The sequence below is a fragment of the Myotis davidii genome, unplaced genomic scaffold (genome assembly GCF_000327345.1).
Source record: "Myotis davidii unplaced genomic scaffold, ASM32734v1 scaffold238, whole genome shotgun sequence".
Classification (NCBI taxonomy): Eukaryota; Metazoa; Chordata; class Mammalia; order Chiroptera; family Vespertilionidae; genus Myotis; species Myotis davidii.
This window is the reverse complement of record NW_006293779.1, coordinates 1908223-1921274: the sequence shown is the minus strand read 5'-3', so window position 1 is coordinate 1921274 and position 13052 is coordinate 1908223. Positions and strand designations below refer to the sequence as shown.

Genomic DNA, 13052 nt, shown 5'->3' with positions numbered 1-13052 from the left:
GTCGATAGAGCATCAGCCTGCGGGCTGGTTTCCAGGTTCGATTCTGGTCAAGGGCACATGCCTTCATTGTAGGCCACGTCCTCAGTGGGGGACGTGCAGGAGGCAGCTGATCGATGTTTCTCTCTCATCGATGTTTCTGACTCTCCATCTCTCTCTCTTTCTCTCTGTAAAAAATCAATAAAATATATTTTAAAAAAAAATTGTGCACCTATGGATGAGGACAGTGGGGGTGGTAAGGGCAGGGGGTGGGGTGGGAACTGGGTGGAGGGGGGCTATGGGGGGAAAGAAAGAGGAACAAATGTAATAATCTGAACAATAAAGATTTAATAAAAATAAAAATAAATAAAAAATTTTAAACTAGCTACAAGAAGGAAATAAATCCAGCTATTTTTCATGAATAACTAACCTCGACTTAATTATATGTTGATTCAGCTCAGCTCCCACATTTAGAACAAGTTTTAACTAGGAAGGTAGCATACTATAATAGTCAAATACCAGCAAAGTAACAGGCAAGACAATACAACATAGCTTATACGTTACTGTAAAGAGATCCACTGTTTGTCACCCAATCAAGGATCTCACTTATACCAACTTCCTCTCTTATCTCTCCCCTGACACTATATTCTCATTACCCTATTTCCTTAGTTTATAGCAAAATTCCTCAAAAAAAAATCTACATTCACAATTTTCATTTCACCATCAGATTCTTTCTTGAATCCACACCAATCATGCTTTTATTCCCATCACTCCACAAAAATTGCTTTTTTTTTGAGATAGAGAAAAACATCAGTGAGAGAGAAATATCTATCAGCTGCCTCCTGCACGCTCTTTTACTGGGGGGATCAAGCCCACAACCCAGGCATGTGCTGGTTGGGAATCGAACTAGTTACCTCTCGGTTCATAGGTCAACGCTCAATACTGAGCCACACTGTCCGGGCCACAAATATTGTTCTTATCAAGGTAACCAGCAATGTCCACACTGAAAAATCCAATGATCAAATCTGAATCCTTATCTTATTTGACCAATTGGCAGAATCTGATACAGTTGATCCTTTATCTTCCCTGACACATTTTTCATCCTATTGCCTCCCAGAAACAGCACTCACCCTTGGTTCTCCTCCTAGCCATTTCACTTGGAATAAAAACCAAAGTTTTTATGATAGTCTACAAAGCTTCTCCATGATCTAGTCCCTGCTGCCTGGCATCCACTACCTTTTCAGCCTCTCCAGCTACACTGGCCTTCTTGCTTTTTCTCAAGTAAACTAAGCATATCCTGCTTTAGAACCTTTGTGCTTGCTGTTCCCCATCCTGAAACCCTCTTTTCCTGGCTATCTTGTAACTTCTCTCTCAGGGAAACCTATTCTTACTATCATATAAAAACTAGCAACTCCCTGCCCACATGTGACTCTCAATCTTCTTTTCTGCTTTTTCTTCTTAGCACCTGACACTGAATATAATCATTTGTTTTCTGTCCATCTTCCCTGGACACTAAAATGTAAGCACTATGAGAGAAGTGATTTTGACTTATTCAAAAAGCATCATGAAGAAGAGTGCTTGGCATTTAGCCTGGTACATATTTGCTGAATGACTAAATAAATAATTACAAGTCATTATGCTAAAAGTTTTATAAAGATTAGCTCATTTAATCATCAAAAAAAGAATATGGAATTACAATTATTATTCCAATTATACTAATGAGACAAAGGCACAAGAGATTAAATAACTTGTATGTCACAAAGCTTTCCTGTATCTATCAAATGAGATCGAGTTAGAACATACAAATGGAGTACTTGACAAAATGTTTGGCACATAAAATACCTAACATTTCTGGAATACTTATTACATGCCAAACATTAATGTAGGCTCTTTATGTATATTTAATCATTTAATTCTCCTACTGTTTAATGAATGGTTGCTATTATTATTTTCACTATTTATTATTTATCAGGGTACCAACCTTAACTCAATAGAAGTCATAAAAGATGCTGCTGTGAGAAGAAACTCCACAAACTCCAACTTTTACTCTTCTCAGAAAAATGTTAACATGTGCTTAAAAAACAATGTGTTTTCAATATTAGCACTGGAAACCAAATCAAAATTAACTGAATTCATATCATACACAGACACATCATTAACTGCATATCTGCTGTCAGTTCTTTTAAAAAGCCCTCTAACATTCAAAGACAAAAGAGTCACAGATTTCCATTATAAAAAAACCTACCCCTCCAACAAAACTTTGGTTGCTATTCCATATTGCACTGTATTACGGTTAAAGCATATTTTTCATTATAAGTTAAAAATTATCTTGATTAAAGTAGATCTTTTTAATGTTTAAAATAGAACTTATTCATTTATACTAATTAATACCAAAATCTCCAAGTTTACCTAATGTAAACAGCCCATCTGTTTTAAAAAGCAGTTTTATTACCAAACATAAATTTTGAAATTACTGCATCTGAGAAAATAAAGTAGCCAATTTCCTTTACCCTTCAGTTAAAGTGAAAACCACGGGAATCATGAAATTTACTGAATATAATTTTGTCAGCTCAATATGTCTTTTGGGTTTTAGTTTATAGCTCAACCTGCAGATACTCATTCTTTATTAACAATTAACATATAAAATATTCTGGGTAAAGACCCTTAAAACTTACGGTGCAATTATGGCTCTAGCAGGTCTTTTTGTAGACTGTACTTGTGAAAGCCAACCTTCCAGCTGTGCATTCAGCTGCGGTCCTATATAAAGAGAAAGGGAAACTGGAGTCAGCAAAGCAATGTACTGCAGACAATCACACAAGACACAAAACCCTCATTAAACCTATAGGGCCTAAAATAGTTTAATGGGCAGTGGGATCATCAGTTTGGATGTTAATATTTGCAACTGAACCAGCTACATACAACGTCTCTAGCAAGCAATCTGGTAAGCTCACATACTGATTAAACCAAACTTGCTTTTATCCATCTGCTTATTTATTTACAACAGTCTTCATTCCAGAACAATATGCTCTACAATTTGAGGGATTATTTAAACAAAATAAAGGAAGAAACAGAAAACAGTATATGAAAGAAAATAATTGAGTAAATATTTTTTAGAACACCAAAACATAAAAAATGTTTATTTTTTCCTTTGGATAAAGCCAATTAGCTAAAGACAATATATATAATCACCCCAACAACCAAGTGAATTTAGTTTAAACCATGTGTGACAAATGTTGCCATCAGTCTTCTTACTTGAGCGCTATTATAGTTTCTCATGAGAGTGTGTATGTAACTACATAAAGGGTGAATTCTCTGTAGGTCTTTGCAATCTCTTAGCAGATTGCCCGTGATATGCATCACATTCTAGATTAATGTTTCTTCAAACATTAAATTATTTTCTTTCTCTTCTACCTTTGAAGAGAGGTTTTCTGAGATGGCAGGAGGCTTTGGCTTAAATTATATTTCTCCAACATCAGCAATAGTTAAAAATTCCCATTTCTCTATATCCTTATCAATATTAGATATTCTCAGAATGTTTAATTTTGTCAATTTGATGGATAAGAAATAGTATCCCTTTGTTTCTGTTAATTCTTATTTTTAAAATATCCATTGAGATTAATTGTGTAGTGATTTGGAAATCCTTCTGTATATATTCATGAACAAGTCAAGTTTATGACAACCAATTTACTCTGTAAATTGCCAGAATACAAAAAAAGTCTGACTCCGCAATCAAACAATGTAGTTTATTTTTAAAACTTAAATTTAAGAACAATCACACAAAAAACTTATATGAAATAATCCCATTAACTCAAGGAAAAATAGTAAAGTTTTGGCTGCCTAATCAATTTCATATTAACTTAAAATAAGTATTGCTCTAAATATTTCCATATTACAGGAAGTTTGTGAAACAGAAGTTGAAAATCTTTAAGAGCAAAGAAAATATCTTCCAATTCAGACACTCTACTGACACCAACTTCAGTTACTTTAAGCACTAAACCAAGCTTTCTTATCATTTCTTCTGGAAAAGGACCAATTTCTACAGAGGGATCTTAAAATTAAAGCCCAACTCCAATTTATTATGTATACTAGAGGCCTGGTACACAAATTCGTGCATGGGTGGGGTCCAGCCAGCCCACCCAATTGGGGTGGTGGTGGGGCCAATCAGGGGCAGCAAGAGAGACATACATGGTTAGGGGAGGAGCCTTCCAGTGTTGCTCAAATTATTCCACGCATATAAGGTAAAGAATGACCAAAAAAAACTTTTTACCATTCGTTTTTTAAGTGGTTATCTGCCTATTAGCACAGTAAACTTAATTCCACAGGACTGGTTAAAGCAAAGTAAAAAAACACAAAGCAGAAGTAAAAAATATAAATCCAAACAAAACAGGCTGTCAGCACCTAGTATTTTGTTATTAACCATTCTGTGAAATCTGTTTAAACCAAAAAATAAACTCGAACCTGTTGTGAGAAATATACAAACACTAAGATTAATATGCTAGATGTCATATAACATTGGCTCATGGATCTCTGAATTTCACAGGCCAAAAAAATTTCAAGATAAATTTGGAACACCAATTTTTTATTTTACTAAGAATGGACATTTAAAACACACCAACCATTTATCTACAATCACCATTAACTTACAAAACAAATATAACACCAAATAGTAAGAGCACAATTTTAAGATAATCTCAATCCCTTAAACTGAGTAAATTCACCACATTTCATTGACTCCAAAATACCATTAATATTAAGGTGCACATTATTATACGTACTACAAAAAAACAAAACCTCCCAATTAAACTAGGACTTACATTTTTTCATTGCTTACATCTTTTTATTTTACAACTAGTGGCCCAGTGCACAATTCGTGCACATTGGAAGGAAATTAATTAGAAGAAATATTTTAATATCACTATTCGCCCTTTCTATATATAATAGAAGTGTCAACCAAATTCACGATCGACAATGACAGATCAAAACACACACCTGCGATTGGTGCCAGTGAGAGCTTTATAGGTATTGCACTTGTGCAATTCAACTTCGCCTTTTTTTCTGGCTAATGAAAAGAAAATAGGATTCCACTGAGTCTCCTATCTACCTACTCCAGGACTTCTGTGAGAATCAAATGAGATGAGGCATGGGAAAACACTTCACAGACATTTGGTTAAAATGTGAAATGCTTGCACCTGGCTATAAAGCAAGTCATGTTCCTGGACTAAAAAAACTGCAAGGAAGCTAGTCGTTGCTAAGGAGAGGAAGCTGAGCATTGCTACATGACATCATTATCTGGCGCCCACAGCCCACAGCGACCATTTCCGGGCTGGGCTGGGCTGTGGGCCACATTTTGCGCCATGGCAGCGTCGGCTGCAATATGGTGGGCTATCGGGTGGTGGCAGGGCCTATGTCCCACTTGGGGGAAGCTGAGTATTGCTTTGTGGGTGCCAGGTCCGTGATACCAGCGCAAGTCACGGCAGCTCCTGTGTTGAGCACCTGGCCCCCCGGTGGTCAGTGCACATCATAGCAACCAGTGGGACAGTTGGGCACTTATCATATTAGCCTTTTATATAAATACTAAAGGCCCGGCACATGAAAATTTGTGCACTGGGGGGTGGGGGCCCCCTCAGCCCAGCCTGCCCCCTCACAGTCCGGGCGCCCTCAGGGGATGTCCTACTGATGGCTTAGGTCCGCTCCCCAGAGGGAGCGAGCCTAAGCTGCAGTCTGGCCTCCCACTGCGGGACGTGACTGGCCAATCATGGGAAGGAACCGCCCCGATCACCCCCTCACTATTGCTGCCTCTGGCCTCCCTCTGCAGGAGGCGACCTGGCGAATCAAGGGAAGGTGACTCCCCCATCACGCTGCTACTGCTGCCACTGCCGGCTGCCACGGCTGCCTGAGCCTCGGCCCGGCCCTTGCAGCAGCAGCCACTGCCACCATCCACGGCTTGCCTGAGCCTTGGCCTGGCCCTTGCAGCAGCAGCTGCCATCCACACCCTGCCTGAGCCTTCGCCCGGCCCTCACAGCAGCAGCCACCTCCATCCACGGCTTGCCTTAACCTCAGCCCAGCCCTCGCAGCGGAGGCTCAGGCAGCTGCTGCGGCTTTGTCTGGAAGGACGTCCAGAAGATTTCTGGTCTGGTTAGCATATTACCCTTTTATTAGTATAGATTATTCGAAAAGCTCTTTTAAACTTATTTAGACATGATTTTTCATATAGCACTCTTGTGTTTAATTTTTTTAAGTCAGAGTCATCAGTAATCCTTGTTTTTCCATATTATCACCCTCTGTGCCATTTAAAGAATTAGTGATGCAATTATTTCTTTTAAAAGTGTTCCTCTATTGCCTCTGGGACTGTTACCTAAGCAACCAATACACACTGTCTAAGTCTCGATGCCATACCTTTTTTGATCTTACCAAAAGTTATCTCTGGAAGATGTAACTACTAGAAGGGTTCAGAAGACAACCCAGAGTAGGTAATCTCTCCCATAAATGGCATGTTCATTGAAACTTCAGTGGATTGCAGTTGTCTAGTCATAACAGCAGGATTAATAATTAAGTTCACAGGTGTGTGGGCAGTGACAACTATTTCACAACAAAGATTTTAAGATACCTTTGACTATAAAACACCTCATTTTCAGAAGTGCTAAAATGTGGGAAAATGTACACCATAAAATCGATGAGCTATGAAAACCACATGCACTACATGTTCTGATATTTATTTCAACACAGAACAGATGAAAACCTCATCAAAGACCAGCATTTGAAAACCACATCTTCTCACTACAATACTAGTAAAAAGTGTTTCTGAGAAGACTTATCAACTACAACAATCTCATTTAATTTTAAAAATAAATAAATAACATGGGGAAAGGGGGTGGGGGAGGGCAATGGGGGAAAAGGAGGACATATGTAATATTTTCAACAATAAAGATTTATAAAATATAAATAACATTTTAGCAGTTCATCTGAAATCCTTTCATTGATGCCCTTCTGTGACCACATACTTAAAATTAAAATGTATTGCTATGCTATTTACAAAGCTTACTATCTTATTTTTAGATACATCTCAAGGGATGCTGCTTGTTTTTATGTATCGATAATAGGGCTCCTCACTCAGAAAGGTATATGCCCTTGGGAAAAGAAGAGCACAAAAACTGTCACACTGAATCTGACCCAAAACCCATCTGGAGCAGCAGTGTTGCAGCAATCCCAAAACCCGTGCTGTGAAGAACACTGATTGTTCTCCTTGATATAAACCTCTAAGTTAGGCCAACTAGTTTATTTAAACACTGTAAGAGTTCATTTACATTTTTAGCTGAACTCTGTGGTTCAGAATACAATCCATTGGAACAATTAACCATCCAAAACGAGCAAACGTTAACACATACCAACCAACTAGAAATCCCTTAACACTTTTCTGCTCACTCATACACAGTTTCTCAAAATTGTTATATACTTAAAACCAATTCCATGGGCATTTCAACCTAAAAGTCCTGCAAAGTTGGAGGACCACAAGATACATCTCTCTCCAGGTCATTTACAAAATCGCAATCTGAAAATAGGTTTAGCATTAATCCCTTTAACAGTCTATTCATTTGGATTATCTGTTGCCACTCCTCTGTTTTTAAACAAATTCCTTATCAAATAATGCCATTAAATCCCTTGATAGTGTCTGGTTATAGTATCTAAAGATCAAGATACTGATTTTTGTGTGCCATTTTTTTCATTATTAAAAAAATTGTATGTCCGATATAGAAAATTTGGAGAATACATATTAAGAAGGAAGAAAAAATAATCCCAGTTATAAAAAGCACCAAAATTATATTTTACAAATTTCCTTCTAGTCTTTAAAATGATATAAAATTCTGTAACCTGCTTTATCTACATATTTTAGCATAAGCATTTCCCTATATTATGAACTTTTTAAGGAAAATTTTGCTCTAGCTGGTTTGGCTCAGTGGATAGAGCGTCGGCCTGCGGACTAAAGGGTCCCAGGTTGGATTCTGGTCAAGGACACATGCCTGAGTTGGGGGCTTGACCCCCAGTAGGGGGAGTACAGAAGGCAGCCAATCAATGATCTCTCTCATCACTGATGTTTCTAATCTCTCCTCCTTCCTCTCTGAAATCAATAAAACATTTTTTTAAAAGAAAATTTTATAGTTAAATAATATTTCTTTATGGTTCTTTAAACATTACTTATATTAACAAGATGTTTAGTTGTTTCCCATTTTTTGTAAAAAATTATATAATATGTATCTATTTCTATATTTAAAATTACTTCCTTTGGAGAGCCCCAAAAGTAGAATTACTATATAAATCATTACGAGCCTTTTTAAGATTTCAATACACATATTCAAAACCATATCCAAAATTGCATCTGTTCATAATGCACTATGCATGACCATACATATTGAAACTATTTTAAAATATTTTAAAAGATTTAGTAATTAACCCATGCCCCCATTTGATAAAAATAAAAATGTAATGCCCTACCTTAATTATATTTGGCATTTCAAAATAAGTTAAACATTCTATCACTTTAATCAAAGCAATTTTCATTTCTAAGAAAGATATTTTATTTCTCACATATTTATTTTTTATATGATTGTCAGTGTTCTTGCCAAACACAAGTTATCCATTACTAATGGTTAGCAAACAACTACTACTTTTGGCCTTTACAGAAGACAAGTCAAACTTAAAACCAAGCCGATTATGCTGCATTGTGCTGCTGTTTTAAATAACACACAATCCTGAAGATGTTCCATGTGCTCTTGCAATTAAATCTTTTTAACTAATGGGGTATAATTTTCATCCTTTTAGAAATTATAACTCTTTCTCCTATAATAGATATAAAGTGGTCTACAGACCAGAATCTTCTCATGTATTTATTTAAAAGACACATCTCTCTCACGCCAAAACCAGTTTGGCTTGGTGTATAGAGCGTCGGCCTGCGGACTGCAAGGTCCCAGGTTCGATTCCGGTCAAGGGCATGTACATGGGTTGCGGGCACATCCCCAGTGGGAGATGTGCAGGAGGCAGCTGATCGATGTTTCTCTCTCATCGATGTTTCTAACTCTCTATTTCTCTCCCTTCCTCACTGTAAAAAGTCAGTAAAATATATTAAAAAAAAAAAAAAAGACACATCTCTGAGTCTTACCCCAGGGCTATGGCAGCACAATCTCTGGGTATGGCGAACAAGTGTTTTTAACAAGTTTCTAACAAGCTCTCCAAGTGACTGGTAGACATAAAAATGTGAGGTCCACGGCCATAAATGAGTTTATGTGCACATGCTATATGTATGAATGAATGCAGCTAACAGATTCCTAAATGACTTATAACTGAGATTTTTCATTACAATCAATAAATTGCATAATGTCTATGTTAGCAATATAGAAATGCATGAGTTTTTACCTTCAAACTGTTTTGAAGCCATAAGTTAGCCACTGCTTAAAATTTAAATAAGTTTATTTTTAACTGTTTCTAGCCTCTCACTTCTATCAGTGTCTCTCCAGCTTTTTCTCTCAATCCTGATGACAAAGGAAAATGAACTCAGATTCATAAAAAACTAAGTAGTACACAAACTCAAATTCTCTTTCAAACCTTCTGTTTTAGTCCAAAAATTCATAAGAACATAGATAAACAATACAACATCTATAATCATTTCAAAACTCCCACAATTCTATTTGTAACTAAAAATTGAAGTGTCAAGATTCGTCTAACAGAGGGTCAAGTGCTTTAGTGAAGGATCTCAGAAGGTAACCACCTCAAAGTGGTCAAATGCTTACAGTTGGGCCCACAATACTTCCTTTATGCATATCTAGCCAGGATTGATTATTTTCTTCCAACTGCAGCTGGCATGAGTTTGGTTTTTTTCTCCCTTTGGATTACAATCAGCCAGTTGATACTAGTAAATATGTATAATGTAGCACCAAATCCAAAACATAATATGTGGAAAAATAAAACAAGTCTGTCTTACTGAAAAGAATCAGGACTAGGATAACACTACCCACACAAGGTAACACTTCTCAAGCATTGCTAAAAAAAAATAAAAGTTTCTTAAGATAAATGGAAGAGTTAAAATTTTCATTTTTCATATATTTTCACTACAAAACAGATCTATAGACATTATCACATTCTCACCCTACTCTGTAATACAGATTTTCTTCTCTAAGAGTTTTCACTTACAGAGGTTGATCAGAAAAAAGTGGAACATTCCCAGTAGACTGTGTGTGAACAGATTGAACAAAAGATCTTAAACAATCTAACCATCCACAAAAACAAAACAAAACTGGTTAAATAAATTTTGCTAGATCCATAAAGTAAAATATTCAGCAACTGGAAAACAATAAGGCAAAATTTTATGACCCTCTATGGAAGATGTCTTAATTAAGGAAAAAAAGAAAGCATGGTACTGAACAGAAGGTACAAAATATTTTCATTTTTGTGTGTGCACATATATCATACATGATTATGTACTGGTTTGTATTTATGTAACATAGCACTAGACCAGGGGTTCTCAACCTGTGGGTTGCGACCCCTTTGGGGATCGAACGACCCTTTCACAGGGGTCGCCTAAATACATCCTGCATATCAGATACTTACAATTCATAACAGTAGCAAAATTACAGTTATGAAGTAGCAATGAAAATAATTTTATGGTTGGGGGTCACCACAACATGAGGAACTGTATTAAAGGGTCTCAGCATTAGGAAGGTTGAGAACCACTGGTCTAGACAAACACAAAAGAAAAGGCTACCAGTGATTGCATCCTGACAAGGAAACTAAGAGGAGAGGAAAACTTGACTTTTCACTGTATACCCTTCTGTATCCTTTGCATTTTGCACTACTTATCAAATCCTATATAATAAAGAGGTAATATGCAAATTCACCATCACACCCCCCCCCCCCCCGCCCACACTGTGCACGAATTTCATGCACCAGGCTTCTAATATTAAGTAAAAATAAAGATGGTGCAGCCACACAACATCATACCATCCTATATAATAAAAGGCTAATATGCAAATCAACCAAATGGCAGAACAACCGGTCACTATGATGTGCACTGACCACCAGGGGGCAGATGCTCAATGCAGGAGCTGCCCCCTAGTGGTCAGTGTGCTCCCACAAGAGGAGCGCTGCTCAGCCAGAAGCCAGGTTCACAGCTGGCAAGTGCAGCGGCAGTGGTGGGAGCTTGTCCGGCCTCTGCAGCAGCGCTAAAGATGTTCAACTGACGGCTTAGGCCCGCTCCCTAAGCTGTCAGTCAGATATCCCCCAAGGGCTCCCAAATTGCAAGAGGGCACAGGTCGGGCTGAGGGAAACCCCCCCCCCAAGTGCACAAATTTCATGCACTAGGCCTCTAGTGAAGTCATAAACAATTCTGCTACAGACATGGAAAAACACTAGTAAATGCTAAATCCAACTAACAACAAACCATTGCTATACCTAAGACAGTATCTACAACATTTAATAATCTAGGTCATAATTAATAAAACCCAACTGCTGAGAACTATTATTTGACCAATAATATATACACTGCAGTGATAATAAATATGTGGACCAATGTGACAAGCTTTCCCTATTAGCAAGAAGGAATTTCCCTTTTTACTGCACTCCCCCTAAAAGTGATGTCCATCACCAAATTTCTGATAGAATCAGAGACTATAGAAACAGTCTAGAAAAGAATGATCTAGAAAAGAGGACATTAAAAACCTTATTAATATCTTTCTTTGTAATTCTCCAATGAACAAAATTTAAGTTTGAACAGTTTGTGTTTCTCAGAGGGGTTTTTTTGTTTTATTTGTCTTTGATCTAGCAAGGACTTCAGTTATTCTTCACTGACCTCTCCAGCAATCATTTACCAGATAACCTAGAGAAGTGAATTTCTTTTTGAAGCAATTAACAATAATACGATTTTTTGGTTTTGTACTTTTGTTGTGGCATGTCTGAGGCCTGTTTCCTTCTTTCGCTAAACACTGCATGTGCCAGCTCATCCATCTAAAGAATTGTTTCTAATTTTGCAACCACAAAATGTAAACAAAAAGAATCTCAGCAAGTTCTTCCTTGATTACTAACCAAGAAAACATGTCTAACATAGACTGAAAGATGGGCATGCCAGGTATCAGATATGCAGAAAAGAAATAATAGTCAGGCATAACGAACATCAACACCAAAGGTTTTCCATGGAGTTCTGAGATTGATGATTTAGGGGGGAAACTAAATTCGGAGACTAAGAGTTACAATTAATATGGTAGTTAAGCAATATGTGTATCCACTCTGCCGAACCCTTTTCTTATCCCTCTGGACTGTTTTCACTGAACTCCCTAATCCTGAAGCAAACATGTTAATGCAAAAGCTGCCCAAATTGAAAAACACTTGGGTTTTCTTATTCCCAGAAGATCATACCAGAAAAGTTCTGAGAGCCACAACTGTGCTCAGGCACTAGCACCTTTAAGAGGCCTTAGACAACTGGCACTGGCACCTTCTTTTGAACCACAACAGTCACAAAAATTCAATTAGAGGTGTAAAAACTCGCTCCCAAACCCATGTACACTTAGACCAATTTGACAGATGACAGACAGACAACCACTCAAACAACCATAATTTTATAAGCCAGCATTTCCCAAATGGTGTTAAGCAAAATTAGAATAGAACTTTGTTCCTAAATTAATGGGAGAAGAGTGAGTGAAAGAGTCAAGGATGACTAAACTTGGGGCTATGAATGATAGTACCAGTGTCAAAGATGGAACTAAGAAAGACCATAAAGTTTGTTTTAAGATGAAAACGTTGGGGCAATGGAAACTCCCCCCTAAACAAATGGGACTACATCAAAATAAAAAGCTTTTGCACAGCAAAGGAAACCATCAACAAAACAACAAGAAAGCCCACTGCATGGGAGAACATATTTGCAAATGTTATCACCGATAAGGGTTTAATCTCCAACATTTACAGGGAACTCATACAAATTAACAAAAGGAAGATAAACAACCCAATCAAAAAATGGGCAATGGCCCTAAATAGATACTTTTCAAAAGAAGACAGAAGAAAGGCCAAAAGACATATGAAAACATGTCCAAAAACAC

The 13052-nt window shown here is 37.2% G+C and overlaps 1 protein-coding gene across 6 annotated transcripts in view; it reads right to left on the bottom strand.

Annotated features, from left to right (window-relative positions):
* MEMO1 (mediator of cell motility 1) overlaps positions 1 to 13052 on the bottom strand; it is an 82333-nt gene that overhangs the window by 46565 nt on the left and 22716 nt on the right. For 3 of the 6 annotated variants that reach the window (XR_001514501.1, XR_001514502.1, XM_015566336.1), the window contains exons 2-3: positions 2652 to 2733; positions 1958 to 2049 (exon numbers count right to left, since the gene is read on the bottom strand). Coding sequence is in view for 1 of the 6 variants with exons in the window: in XM_015566336.1 (XP_015421822.1) it covers positions 1958 to 1977 (20 nt within the window). In the remaining 5 variants the exon portion in view is untranslated. Of the gene's footprint in view, positions 1 to 1957; positions 2050 to 2651; positions 2734 to 13052 lie in introns of those variants that run through there. The other 3 variants (XM_015566339.1, XM_015566337.1, XM_015566338.1) reach the window with 2 other exon arrangements.